Source organism: Saccopteryx leptura, chromosome 2 (assembly GCF_036850995.1).
Source record: "Saccopteryx leptura isolate mSacLep1 chromosome 2, mSacLep1_pri_phased_curated, whole genome shotgun sequence".
Classification (NCBI taxonomy): domain Eukaryota; kingdom Metazoa; phylum Chordata; class Mammalia; order Chiroptera; family Emballonuridae; genus Saccopteryx; species Saccopteryx leptura.
In genome coordinates, this window is record NC_089504.1 from 133866371 (window position 1) to 133880161 (window position 13791).

At 53.6% G+C, this 13791-nt stretch overlaps 3 protein-coding genes across 6 annotated transcripts in view; 2 read left to right on the top strand and 1 right to left on the bottom strand.

The window, feature by feature from the left end:
- HDAC7 (histone deacetylase 7) overlaps positions 1-1333 on the top strand; it is a 37379-nt gene extending 36046 nt beyond the window's left edge. For all 4 annotated transcript variants that reach the window (XM_066368849.1, XM_066368851.1, XM_066368850.1 and 1 more), the window contains one exon: positions 115-1333. In XM_066368849.1, coding sequence (XP_066224946.1) covers positions 115-160 — 46 coding nt within the window. In that variant the 3' untranslated portion in view covers positions 161-1333. The remainder of the gene's footprint in view (positions 1-114) is intronic.
- A 955-nt stretch (positions 1334-2288) lies between these two features.
- SLC48A1 (solute carrier family 48 member 1) lies at positions 2289-10813 on the bottom strand. The gene is made up of 3 exons (XM_066368855.1): positions 10582-10813; positions 4058-4225; positions 2289-3487 (listed from the first exon to the last, which is right to left on the bottom strand). The coding sequence occupies exons 1-3, from the start codon at positions 10715-10717 to the stop codon at positions 3351-3353; spliced, it is 441 nt and encodes a 146-aa protein (XP_066224952.1). The 5' UTR covers positions 10718-10813; the 3' UTR covers positions 2289-3350.
- Positions 10433-13021, top strand: LOC136394957 (U1 small nuclear ribonucleoprotein C-like). Its single transcript, XM_066368854.1, has 2 exons — positions 10433-10468; positions 12479-13021. The coding sequence occupies exon 2, from the start codon at positions 12548-12550 to the stop codon at positions 13019-13021; it is 474 nt and encodes a 157-aa protein (XP_066224951.1). The 5' UTR covers positions 10433-10468; positions 12479-12547.
- Positions 13022-13791: the final 770 nt, after the last annotated feature.

Consider the following 13791-nt stretch of genomic DNA (forward strand, 5'->3'; position numbering starts at 1 on the left):
TTTGAGGACCCGATTCCAACACAGCCCACCAGTCTTCTTAGTCTCCTCGGGCAGCTGGGCTACGGCCCTTGCTGCAGCCCTGGCCCTCCGTAACCCCCGCTTGTCCTCCCCCAGACCCCCAGAGCAGCTGGTGGAAGAGGAAGAACCAATGAATCTCTAAGGCTTTGGAACGGTTCTACAGCCCGCCCTGCCCTTCAGACCTGGTTCTCTTCTCACCTCTGGCAATAGTACCTGTTCCTGGGGTCTTCAGAGGTCCTCTGGGCAGGTAGTTGTGGCCAGAGAGACGCCCCTTGAGAGTCACCCCAAGGAGCCTGAGAAGGCCCCTGGGTCTAAGATAGGGACCAAAGAGGGCCCTGAGGAGGCAGGTGGGGCAGCTGGCCGGGCCCCAGTAGGACTCTCTCAAGAACAGAGTCTGCCCCTGTGGGGTCCAGGCCCCTACTGGGCTCCCAATCCTCAGGACTGTATGGGGGAGGACTGGCTGATTCGGGCCCACCCATAACCACTATTCTTGGCGCTGTAGACCCCACTTTGCACACAGCCCCAGGCTCCACACAGAAATGTGAACTTGGCCTCAGCCAGGGTAGCCCTGTCTAGGCTCTGAGGGCTGGAGTTGGGGGGAGGGGTATGGACAGGAGGAGCCAAGGGCCCTCTATGCCTGAGTGCAGGGGGAGTCCCTCCTCTTGCCTGTTTACTCACACGACTATGGAAGCCCCCCAAACCCCCGCGACCACCACTGGGCAGTGAGACAAAGCTCCCTTGAGAGCAATCACCAGCAGGCCTCCCGTCTGGTCCCTGCCCCTGCCAGAGGCCACCCTACGTCAACCATCTCAGTGCCCTGGTGGAGCAAATGAATGCTCTTGGAGTTCTGCGCTTCCTGATCCAATGGTGCCAAACCCTCATCTCCCCTCAGAAGCACAGTGTGACCCCCAGGGACCCCTCGGTCACTGCCCCTCTGCAGGAGCGCTGTCTTTCTGGGGTGCCCCCCACCCCCAGTTCTGATTCCTGCCTCACATAGGACAAGTTCGGCTGGGGGGACGGGGTGGGAGAGTAGGTGCAAGACATGGGGGAGGGGAGGCCACCCTGGCAACGTCAAGACTTCTGGGGCCCAAGCCTGGGGCCAAGAAGGAACGCATTGGAGAGGGAGAGGGAGAGAGAGGGGGAGTGTGTGTGTGTGTGTGTGTGTGTGAGAGAGAGAGTGTGTGTGTGCGTGCGTGCACACGCATATGTGTGTCTTCCTAGGACTGCCATACCCTGTGTATGCATGCATGTTTTTGTAAAAAAGGGGAAAAAAAGGAAAAAAAATCTGAACAATAAATGTTTTATTTGCTTTAAAGTTCATGTGCCAGGGTATCTCGAGGGTGAAGGGTATGCAGTGGACACACAGCTTCACAGCGTGTGGAGGAGCAGAGACCTGCTCCTCCAGAGCCTCGTCCTCTGGCAGCTGTCCTGCAGGAAGAATCCATTCTGCATACACCAGACGGCCCGCCCACCCCACCTGGGGTAATAGAGAGGCGGCGGCTTTGGGCCGAGTCCACAGACAGGGAGCCCACTGGGGAGGGGTGGGGGACAGGCAGGGAATATACAGTGGCTCCGACCTGGCTCACGGAGGCATTCCCAAAGAGGCACGAATCAGACTTACCTGGGTTCCAGTCCCCCTGGGAGATCAGGTATGTCTTATCACCTCGTGAGGCCTCTGTTTACCAGCTGAAGGCTCCAGAAGTAGACAACTGGTTTTGGTTCCTGCTCTGATGCACCATGACTTAAGCGTATGCTGAGCCTCAAAAGGAGAACGAACGAGGCAACAGGCCTGGACGAGCCCATCCGTGTGAGCAAAGACAACAGTGCCAGGGCTGCCAGCGCGTGTCTGGTTCTGAGGCGACCAGGCTCCTCCAGCCGGCAGGCCTCATGACCTCAAACCTGGCCCAGAGCCCTCACAGCCTGGGAGAGGGCGAAGGAAAGGGAGCCTCTGCCCTCCTCATCTGTCCTGGCCTCCTGGGTGGCAGACATGAAATCCCGTAGGGGTGGCTGAGGCTGTGCCCATGGGCATCCTTGCCCTGGCCAGGGGTGTACTGAGACCCAGAGGAGAGCCAAACCGGTGTGTTCCCCCATGCCAAGGGCCAGACGGAGCGGGTCTCCAGCCCCTGAGATACCAATCCCTTCCCTGCCCACCAGGGCACAATGTGAACTAAGAAAACGGCTTCATGAGATCACTAGAGACCCAGCACCACCAGCCTTCCTGCCCACTGCTCGCACAGGCCCCCCACCCCAAGAAGCAACCAGAGGCTATCTGATACAAATGGTCACTGTATTTCTGCTAAAGTGACAGTGACATAGATAAGGCAAAGAGCTGAGGGAGTGGGCACAGGGAGGAAAGGGGTAGACCGTGCAGAATGGCAACCTAACAAAGCCGCGTGCACCAGTAACCCCTTCCCTCGCACGTCAGGTGAGCCCTCTGGCCAGCATATGGACAGAGCAGGTTTCGTCGTTCAGAAGGGAGATGAAACAGGTTGTGAGCCCTGGGTAAGGCAGTGCTAAGGGACAGGAGTTGAGAGGGCCATCTTATAGCTGGGGGTGTTCTGGGTGATCTGTGTGGCCAGGGGCAGGGGTGAGAAGACGGAGCGGAAATGCAGGGCTGGCGGTGTGTAGGCACAGGTCTGAAGGTCCTTCCAGCCTACGCCACGCTGCCCTCTCTCTCCGCAAGCCCTTCCAGGGGCAGGAGCACCTTCCCCAAGACCCTTAGTCTGGCCTCATTGGGGAGTCCTGTTCTGAGGTGTGGCGCGTGTAAGAGGAAGGACTTGGGTGGTGAAGGAGATGACTGACTCGCACGCTTATGGGAGATCAGCTCTGGGTGGAACGGACACCGAATTCTCCGCCCAAGTCCCCAAGACCCTTGGGGGAACAACAGGATGGGATGCCGGAGTTGGGCTTGAGGTCTTTACCAGAGACCCCTTATTTGACCTGACCTTTCTAGGTTTCTACCCAGGCCAAGGGAGAGTTCCTAGGGCAGTAGGGACCAGACGCCTGCCCCCTGCCCCCATGCGTAGCTCAAGCCTCTGCCCCTTGAGGGTTGCCCTGGCCCTGCTTACAAAGATTACACGCTAAGAAAATAGATCCGTTTGGGAAGCTTCCCTCCAAGCAGGCCGATGAGGAGCAACATGGCGGGTCCCCTTTCTACCACACCCAGGTCTCCCCCCAAAGTGGATGGGGAAGCTTCCTGAGAGACCAATTCTTCTTGTGTATTTTCTGCCACGGTTCTGGGGTCCCCCAGGGGCAGGGCAGTCCCACCCGATGCCTCAGAAGCTGAGTCCAGGTCCTGAGGACCCCAGGGTGCAGAGGCCTCACCCCCTGGGTCAGAAATCACTGAGGATGCTGATGTCGGCAAAGTCAGCCCTGTAGCGGTGGGCGTAGAGGCTGAGCAGGAAGGCCCACTTGAAGGCAATGAAACTCCAGACGCAGGACAAGTAGTAGCTGTTGGGGTCCGTGAGGCCTGCAGGGGAGAGAGGACTGACTTCGACTCTGGAGGGCCTTGCCTTCTTTCCCAGTCCCCATCCCACAAGCCCAGGGCCACCCCTCCTGGGCCTCCCAACAGAGGCTGAACCAACCCTACAGAGACACTGAGTGTGATTCTTCAGGGTTTACAGGCAGCAGGCATGAGGGAAGGTCAGGGCTGGCCAGCCACAGGTCTGCATCTACTCTGCTTTTTTACTTTGACCAGAGGCTACTTCCAACCACCTAGCATCAGAGGCAGGGACAAAGGCCTTTGGCTTCTTGTCCATTGCAGCCACCAGGGGGCACTCCCATCCCACTGCATGGTACTGCAATTAACCTGCAGTATGCATTGTACTCAGCACTTCATGCATTTCATTGAATCCTCCCAACCCCAGGGGATGGGTACTCTCATTCCACCCCCTTTAAGAGCGAGAAAACCCGGGCGCAGGAGGTTAGGTGATCTGCCAGTCCCTTGGATGTAAGCTGTGGAACCAGGACCAGAATCCTGGTCTACCCCTAATCCCCACATGGGCCCACCCACGTCTTCCCCTCCAGAACTGGCCCTCACTCTGGTGTCCGGTGATGGCCAGCACGAGGAAGGTGCAGAAGGTGGCAATGGAGACGGCCGAGAAGAGGACGCCCACGAAGAAGAAGCCACGCAGCCCCTTGAGCCAGGTCCTCCAGTAATCCTGCATGTACATCACATGCGTCACCAGGGCCCACAGCGCCAGCACACCTGCGGGACAGACTCGGTCAGAAAGACCAGACACTCCAGTACCTCTCCTGCTCCTGCCTCCAGTCAGGGCCCCCAGGGCCCCCCAGGGCCCTTTAGGTCAGCTAGGCCAGACCTGTTTGCATAATAACACTAAGATAGTGTTGGCCTTTCTTAGGTCTTATTCTCTTAAGACTGTGGAGTGGAGTTTTCCAAGGCTATAGGGCCTGTGATCTCACAGGGCCTGAATGCAAAAACAGATTCTCTATCCAGTCACACATGAAAGAGATTGGCAAAAATATAAAACCATACCGTTCTCCCTAATTTTTTTGTGTGTGAAAACATGACCATTTCCTCACACATGCATGCGCACATGCACACACACAGGATGTTACTGTGTTAGTGCAATGTGTTTTTAAAGATTACTTTAAAATGCTTAAAAACATTCTCAGCTTAAATTTCTAATGTGGTATGTATTGACAGATATAACCCACATAAGCAAAATTTTCTTGGGGTTTCACTTCTTTTCAAGAGTATAAAGGGGTCCTGAAATTGTCAAGTTTGAGGACGGCTGCAGTCCAGTCTGCTTTTCTAGGGACCGCCCACTACCTTCCCTGAGGGCCACGGCTGTGGGGAGCCGCTCCTCCACCAGCCACAAGGACCACAGTCTCAAAGTTTCAAGACCTTCTTACTCATGGCCATACTCGATGTCACTCCCTCCAGTTTGCTACAAAAGGCAGACCAGACCCCCCCCCCCCAGGCCTTCCTGGGCCTAGTCTCTGGGCCTGGCTGGGCACTTCTCCTACAGTGCCAGCTGCTGCTCAGCCAATACAATGAGTGCCCTCTGTGCCAGTCTGTGCCTGCCGCGCAGCCCAAGGAGCGAAACAAATATCAATTCTATTGGCAAGAGTCTGGGTCCAGGGCAGGCCTGTGGGGTCCCTGCCAGGGAGGAATGGGGAAAGAGCCAGCTGTCAGCCTGGTGGGTGCAGGCCATACAGGCTGGAGTCCTAGGAGTCAGGAGTCCCGTGCACACATGCACAGGAAAGGTGGCATCTGCTGGGCAAAGTAGTTGCTTATCTGTGGCAAGAAAGAGAAGAAAGGGAAGTTGATAGGGAGGTGGGGGTGGGAAGAGTGCTTTGACTGAATCGGACATTTTATTTCTTAGGCTGGGTGGCGAGTATAAAGGAATTTGTTAAATCATCTTTTTTCACATGCTCAAAATATTTCATTTTTTTTTAAAGTTAGGGACAACAAAAGGCAAAAGGGAGCATCATCCCAGAGCTATGTACACTCTGATTACCAGCTCAGAAGTTGTTGCAATTCAGACAGCCCGGCAAGGGATAAAAACCACGAGGCTGCAAGCCAGGAAGCCTGGGGCCTGGCACTGTTGTGCCGCTCATGAGCTCTCAGAGCCTTCATGTTTCAAATCTAAAACTGAGCAAGCCCCAAAGTCCCACCAGCACGGAAACTAGCGACTCTGGAGTCCACGGTGATGAGAGTGCAGCCCTGCCGACCTCTGCAGCTTCCCCTCCTACCCTGTTCACCCACACTCTCCAGCTCTGCCCCTGCCCACCCCAACCTTCCTCGGGGGTGGGCACCTAGAGCGTGGGTCCCTCCACCCCTGAGATGAGGATGGGCCTGGACAAACATCTCTCCATCCTGGCCGAGGCAGGAAGTGGGAGCGGCCAGAGGTGGGCAGTGTAGCCCCCATGGCTTCGGCTTACATCTTAGTGAACTGGGCTGTGTGCCAGCCACCCTTCCCAGAGTCTTTCCCTATATTTTCACCTGCATTCTAAGTGTTCATTTAGGGAAGCCATTTGTTGTTGTTTTTTTTTATTTTAAAAACTTTTTAATAATATTGTTTTTTATTTTGTTTTGCTTTGTGACAGAGTCAGAGAGAGACAGAGAGAGGGACAGGTAGAGACAGACAGACAGGAAGGGAGAGAGAAAGATGAGAAGCATCAACTCTTCGTTGCAGCACCCCAGTTGTTCACTGATTGCTCTCTCGTATGTGCCTTAACTGGGGGGCTACAGCAGACCAACTGACCCCTTGCTCAAGCCAGCGACCCTGGGCTCAAGCTGGTCAGCCTTGCTCAAAGCAGATGAGCCCGCGTTCAAGCCAGCGACCTCAGGGTTATGAACCTGGGTCCTCCAAGTCCCAGTCTGATGCTCTATCCACTGCGCCCACCACCTGGTCAGGCTTATTTTTTAAATTCATTCTAGGCCGACCTGTGATGGCACAGTGGATAAAGCACTGACCTCCTAGAACACTGAGGTCGCCAGTTTGAAACCTTGGGCCTGCCTGGCCAAGGCACATATGGGAGTTGATGATTCCTGCTCCTTCCCATCCCCATCCTTTTCTCTTTCTCCCTTTCTCTGTCCCTCCACCTCTCTAAAATGAATTAAAAATATTTTTTTTAGCCTGACCAGGCGGTGGCTCAGTGGATAGAGCATCGGACTGGGATGCGGAAGACCCAGATTCGAGACCCCGAGGTTGCCAGTTTGAGCGCAGGCTGATCTGGTTTGAGCAAAAGCTCACCTGCTTGGACCCAAGGTCGCTGGCTCAAGCAGGGGGTTACTCGGTCTGCTGAAGGCCCATGGTCAAGACACATGTGAGAAAGCAGTCAATGAACAACTAATGTGTCGCTATGAAAAACTAATGATTGATGCTTCTCATCTCTCTCCATTCCTGTCTGTCTGTCCCTATCTATCCCTCTCTCTGACTCTCTCTTTGTCTCTATAATAATAATAATAAAATAAATAAAAATATTTTTTAATTCATTCTAGAGAAAAAGGAAGAGAGAGAGACAGAGAACACTGATCTGTTCCTATATATGCGTTGACCAGGAATCGAACCTGCAACCTTTGCAAATCAGGATGACACTTTAACCAATAGAACCATCCAGCCAGGGCACCATCTGGTTTCTTAAAGGGCCCTGAGAAGGAGGCTTATTGTCACTGAGTGCACCTGAGGAACAGTCAGATGGGCACCTGTCTGGGACAGCCCTCCTTGCCCTCTGTCTCCTTAATATGCCATGGAGGGCTGGAGTAGCTGAGCTCTAAAGATCCTTTGCCAAAGATTCTGGAAATTAGCTCAGGAGAAAAATAAGGAGGTCAGAGCGAGTGCTCTGTGACTCAGCAGTTTCTGGGTTAGGAAATGCTGAAATAGGGGCCTACGGAAATGTCATCTCTTAGTCCACTGGTGATGCTCCAGCAGTGCCCCCCTAACACCAAGCCCCACACACAACCACACAGTGAAAGGGCTGAGTAGGAGAAAAAGTGAGATGGCTATCTTGGGTGTTCCAGGTCTCACTTTGCTAATAATTAGCAAGCACAACCTTCCCCACCTCTCACTTCCCCTGCACACAGGCCTCACTTCCAAATAAACACAAGCAAAGCCTGGAAGCAGACCCCGTCGCACCCACCCTGTCTCTCACCACTTTCTGTGGAAGAAGGACCTCCCTCACCAGTTCCACCCAAAGGCATGCAGTGAAGGAGCAGGAGTCCCTACTGGTACCCTCTAGCAGGAAGCAGTTGTCCCTCAGCCCTGCTCCCTTTCCTAGGATACTCCGGGCTCCGGGAAGCTTGGTCTGCCCCATTCAGGACAGAATGGACCATTCCCTAGACCCAGCTGCATGTCCATGCCAGACCTCACCCCTCACTCCACCCTACCTGCTTCAAGGAGAAGGGACCCTGCTCCACTCAGGGCTCATAACCAACAGGCCACGACCAAGAAAGGCACACGATGGGTCACTGAAAGCATCCCCAGTGGCTGGGTTGAAGGTGAGGAGCCCAGGGGGGCTCCGAGGGAAACGCAGCCAAGCAGGACACTAGGCTGGGCCCCCCTATGTTGTACCCCTGTCCTGCAGGAAAGCAAGGCCAGGGGCCCCAGTGCTCCTCTCACTCACAGTTCCATGTGAAGAACACAGAGCCATTTAGACTCTTGGGGGCAATTTTTCTATTGTTTTTCTCTTTCCTTGTCTGTTTGATGTAGAGCAAGTGTGTGTGTTTCCCAGGGTTTCCACAGCAAAATTACTTCTACAACAGCCTTTCCTCCAAGCCTCTTCTTCCCAGACGTCACCAGGATGGGAAAGCAGGTGTCACCCTATGCACCCTTTTCCTGCGGGACCCTTGGGCTCCAGGCTTGCCCTGCCATGAGAACCAGCACCCCCACGGGCCGCTGCCTGGTACTCAGGGAGAAGGAACACACGAGGGCTGCCCTCTGGTGACTCAGCAGTTTCTGAACTGGAAAATGCCAAGTCAGAAGTGGGGTGCTCACAGTCAGTAAATCCGCTGATGCTTCACCCCCAAAAGAGGAAGAAGTCTGACTGGCTACAGACTCTCGGGACCCACTCAGGGTGGAGAGGGCACGTGCACAGCCCTGGCCTGGCAAGCCCTCCATCACCCCACCACACCACCACGCCAGCAGGCAGCTTTGGCTCTTCCATGGCCACCTCCTGGTTGTCAAAGACCAGACTGTCAGGGAGGCCCGAGGCCCCTGCTGCCCTAGCGTCTCTCCTTGGGCAGTTCCACAGCTGGCCTGCCTCAGAGGGAAGCCTGCCGCAAGGGAGAGAGGACAGAGTCTGCAACAGAGGAAAACGCCAGGACACCCTGGAGCATAAGCCAGAGGGCCCATTTCATGGACCTCCATCAAGCAGTTGTGAGGTGAATGAGAGAGAACACAAAATTGCAACATTCTGGACCTCAAGGGGAGGTCTCTGAGATCATCTTCTTCACTGGCATCTCCTCCAGTCCTTAGGGATGAGGAAACTGAGGTCCAGGAGGCACACAGCTAACTAGGGCTCACTGCACCAGGCCAGGCTCTAACACAACCAGAGCAGGCGAGCTCTGATCCCAGGCATGGCCCGTGCTCCTCACTCCGCAGGCAGCCCCTCATCTCAAGTCTTATCAGTACAACCACGGGCCTGGCCTGAAGACACCAGCTCTCTGAGGGCAAAGCAGAAGGGCTGACAAAACCCAGGGAGAGACTGCAAGGAGAAGAGAACCAGGAAAAACAGGGTAGATGGTAAAGGGTCAGGGGTCTGTAGATAAGTGGGCAGAGGTGGCCTGACTGCCCCCAGGGAGGACAGAAAGCCACAGGTGGTGAGGCATCCAGGCAGGCACAAGAGCAGCCCAGCCAGGGTGCCCACAGCCCATCCTTGGTGACTCCCCAGTGCTCTGCTTGGCATTGCTTAAGCTGTGGCCATTATGCCCCTCTTATAAGGCAGAACCTTCACCTCCCATTCCTTGTCTACTCAGGGATGGCTCTCAGTAAGCTCAGGTGCAATGAGGAAATGTAGTTATTTTTCATTAGTCCATTTAGGGCTCTTTGGGCAGAGGAATTTAGTAACAGAATAAGATCATCATATATAAAAGCATTATCCTTACATGTATTTTTTTCCTAAAGTTCTTTTCCCACACATACTATTTCATGTAGCTGTGTAGCCCGGGCAAGCTATTTATTTACACTAAACCTCAATTTAAGGCTTCTCTGTAACATGTGCATAGTAATGCCTACTTCACAGGACTAAGGTAAGGATTAAATGAGATGATGGGAGCAGATTGCTTAACACAGTGCCTGACATATAGAAAGCATTAAAAAAAAGCAAGTAGAAATATTTTTCTTCTTCACACCAGTTCTACAACACAGCAAGGTTAATGGCATGCCCAAAGGGTGCACAACCAGTTCAGAGCCCGGGTGAGCACCGGCTTCCGCCAGCGCACTGACGTTCTTACTCTAGCATTTGCCTCCCCTTCCCACCCTGGGGCACAAAAAGGGCGGCCAGGACAGGTTAGCAGATACTGGTGGAGGAGCCACAGCACAAGGGTGGCAATGAGACACCGATGTGGAGGAAACATAATCAGATCCCTAACGTGCTCCTCCAGGTCTCTACCGAGGATTCTGCCGGGTTGGGGTCCACACTAAGAGGCAGGTGGGCTTCCCCAAATACACCCAGACCTCCTTTCCATTTACCCCTTCTCTGCTGTCATCCAGCCACCAAGGAAGAGGCGCTGGAGGGGCGGGACCCCCGGAACAGGTGTGTGTGTGTGGGGGGGGGTCTTTACACTGAGCCCAGTGTTGGCTCAGGGAAAGGGGTGGCGAGCGAAGCGGACTCTCAGGAAGGAGGCTGTCAGAGCGCAGCGGGCGGGGTAGTCGCGAGCTAACCCGTCAGCCGCTGGACGTCGGCACCCGGGTCGCGCCGGCTTGGTGGCACCCGGAGAATACTCCGGCCGCGAGAGGCCTGCGCCGCTAATGGATGTTTTCAGGTAAACACCCTACCCGATCCCCGGGGAAGCGCCGCCCGCCAGGATCCTCAGGAACAGAGCGCCGCCCCACGCCCCCACAACCGGGCCTCAGTGCCCCCAGCGCCCCGGGCTACCTGCGAGTCCCCCCATAGCCGCGGTCCCCGGCTGGCTGTAGACCACCGTCCAGACCAGGAAGATGGAGAAGCCGGCCACGGAGCTGAGGCCGGAGTAGGCGGCGCGGAGGCCGAGCTGCAGGCGAGACGGGGCCATGGGCTGCGGGCGCCGGGCGAGAGGGCACGCGCCGCGGAGAGTCACAGGTGCAGGGCCGGGAGCCCGAGCCGGGAGCCGCCGGCCGCCGGGTGCTCCGCCCAGGCCCGCCCCCTGCGCCGCCGCACAGCGCCCTCCCCGGCCGGAGGCCGCCCGCGCCGGGAGCCGCCGCCCGCGCGGCCAGGGTTGGGCACCGTGGGGTTGGGCACCGTGAAGTTGGGCTGTCTGGTCACCGGGTACCTGTTAAAAAGGCAGATCCCGGGTTTATCCTCAGACCCACCGTATGAATATGGGCGGAGCCTGACAACATATTTATAGAAGCCAGCTGCAGTGACTGCTTTTTAAAATTTAATCTCTGAATAGGAAGCACATTCTCGTTTAAAATTTGAGATTTAAATTTCTTGTTAAAAATTAAAACATAAAAAAATACAGCGAATATGATTCCTTCCACCCTGCCGCCATCAGCCAGGCTCCCTCCCAGACCTGCGTTAAGCAGCCTCAGAAGGTACTTCACACTGGAGTTTGGGAGCCCATGCCACCATCACCTTCTAACCTTAAATTCCCAAGGCTCACCGACAGCTCCCCTTTCCTTTCATCTCCACAAGCCTCATCCCCACCGCAAACCACTACCAAACATCACCTCCACCTTCAGAATCAGACAATGCCAGAGACCGGAAATACAGCAGGAATACACATATTGAGCTCTCACCGCAGGTCCTGCCTCCTGCAAGGAGCTGGGAGGGAGAACCGGACCCACCACAGTCCTCAAAGCACTTGGAATCTAGCCCATCTATGCCTGCACAGAATACGAGGCCAGTATCCCTTGTATTCTTTTTTTTTTTTCTGCTATTACAAATTCTCCCAAATTCATTGGCTTCAACCAGCACACGTTTATAATCTTATAGTTCTGTAGACCTAAACATGGGTCTCAATTGGCTAATATTAAAAAGGATGACAGGACTGCCCTCCTGGGAGCTCAGGGGGAAAATTCACTTCCTTGCCTTTTCCAGCTTCTAAAGCCAACCCCTTCTTTTTTTTTTTTTAAAGACTTTATTCAGTTTTTTTTTCAGAGAGGAGAGAGAGGGAGAGGGAAAAGGGAGAGAGAGAGAGAGAAGGGGGAGGAGCAGGAAGCATCAACTCCCATATGTGCCTTGACCAGGCAAGCCCAGGGTTTCGAACCAGCGACCTCAGTGTTCCAGGTGGACGCTTTATCCCACAGCGCCACCACAGGTCAGACAACAACCCCATTCTTTGACTGAGCCCTCTTCCTTCATCTCCAAAACTACTAAACCACATTACTTCTGTTGTCATATCTCCTCTCTCACTGACTCTGCTCTCTTCCTCTTTTCCCTTATAAGGACCCTGGTGACTAAGAACCTGGAAAATCCAAAATAATTTTCCAACACTATAATCCTTAACTTACTCACATCAGCAAAATCTCTTTTGCCAAGTATAGGAATAGATGCACAAATTCTAGGGATTAAGATATAGACATCTTAGGGGGCATTATTCTGCCTACCACACTCTTCTGGAATTAAGCTCCATGAGCAGGGGCTGTACCACTTTCATTCACACCAACACCTAAATGAGTGCCTGGCACATAAATGCCCTCTAAAGAACATTTGTTGAATAAATGAATGTGAGTGAATAAAGATAAGTATTAAGTAATAATCATGCACATGAAATCTAGGCAGGGCATGATTAATTAATTGCAAAATGAGTGATATAAACCAGTGTAAGTAAGCTCCATTTCCCTCATTTCAGAAGAGTCTGAGAGCTTCTTAAAAAAGAACGAGTCTGGTGGAACGGAGTGGCCAGTGACTTGTGAACAACATGCCCAAATTTTATTATGACTACTGCAATACACACCTCACCCATGACTCTCTATCTGTGAGAAAGACACACTGCAGTAGCAGGAAACAAAAAGAGAATGTGAAGAACTACTATCAGAAATGGATGGAAGAGCAGGCTCAGAGCCTGATTGACAAAACAACTACAGCATTTCAGCAAGGGAAGATACCTTCTACTCCATTCTCCGCTCCTCCTCCTGCAGGGGTAATGATCCCTCCTCTGCCAAGTCTTCCTGGTCCTCCTCGCCCTTGTATGATGCCAGCCCCCCATATGGGGGGCCCTCCCATAATGCCAACGATGGGCCCTCCTGGGATGATGCCAGTGGGACCTGCTCCTGGAATGAGGCCACCTATGGGAGGGCACATGCCAATGATGCTTGGGCCCCCAACGATGAGACCTCCCATCCATCCCATGATGGTGCCCACTTGGCTAGGAATGACTCAGCCGGACAGGTGAGGACAGAGGGCAGCCTCTTTCAGTTTTATATTTCTTGTTCTACTTCACCAGGAGATCGTGGTGCTGGGACTCCGCGTATTCTTTAACAGCATGACAAGGAAGACTCACTCCCTCTTCCTATCAAAGAGAGAATAGTTTTGAAGGGGTGCAGTGGGAAAAGGAAAGCAATTTTCATTGTGAAATGTTAAAATAAAATTGTCAGCTCATTTAGTTTAAAAGAAAAGAAAAGAGCCTGACTGGTGGTGGCCCAGTGGATAGAACTTTGACCTGAGTCACTGAGGTCCCAGGTTTGAAACCCTGAGGTCGTTGGCTTGGTAAGCTCAGACTCACCAGCCTGAGTGTGGGGTTGCTGGCTTGAGTGTGGGATCATCCACATGATCCCATGGTCTCTGGCTTGAGCCCAGGGCTGCTGGCTTGAGTAAGGGGTCACTGGCTTGGCTGGAGCCCCCTAGACAAGGCACGTATGAGAAGCAATGAACAATTAAAAGTGCCGCAAATACAAGTTGATGCTTATCATGCCCCCCCCCAACACACACACAAAAAGCCCTGGTCAGGTAACTTGGTTGGTTAGAGCAACCTCCTGATACGCTCTAATCTTCCGATACGTGGGTTTGATCCCTAGTCAGGGTACATACAAGAATCAACCAGTGAATGTAAATAGGTGGAATAACAAAACGATGTTTCTCTCTTGCTTCCTCTTGTTTTAAAATCAACAAATAAAAATTAAAAAGAAAAAGACCTCAGATTCCCTCCTGGCCCATTACATTTGA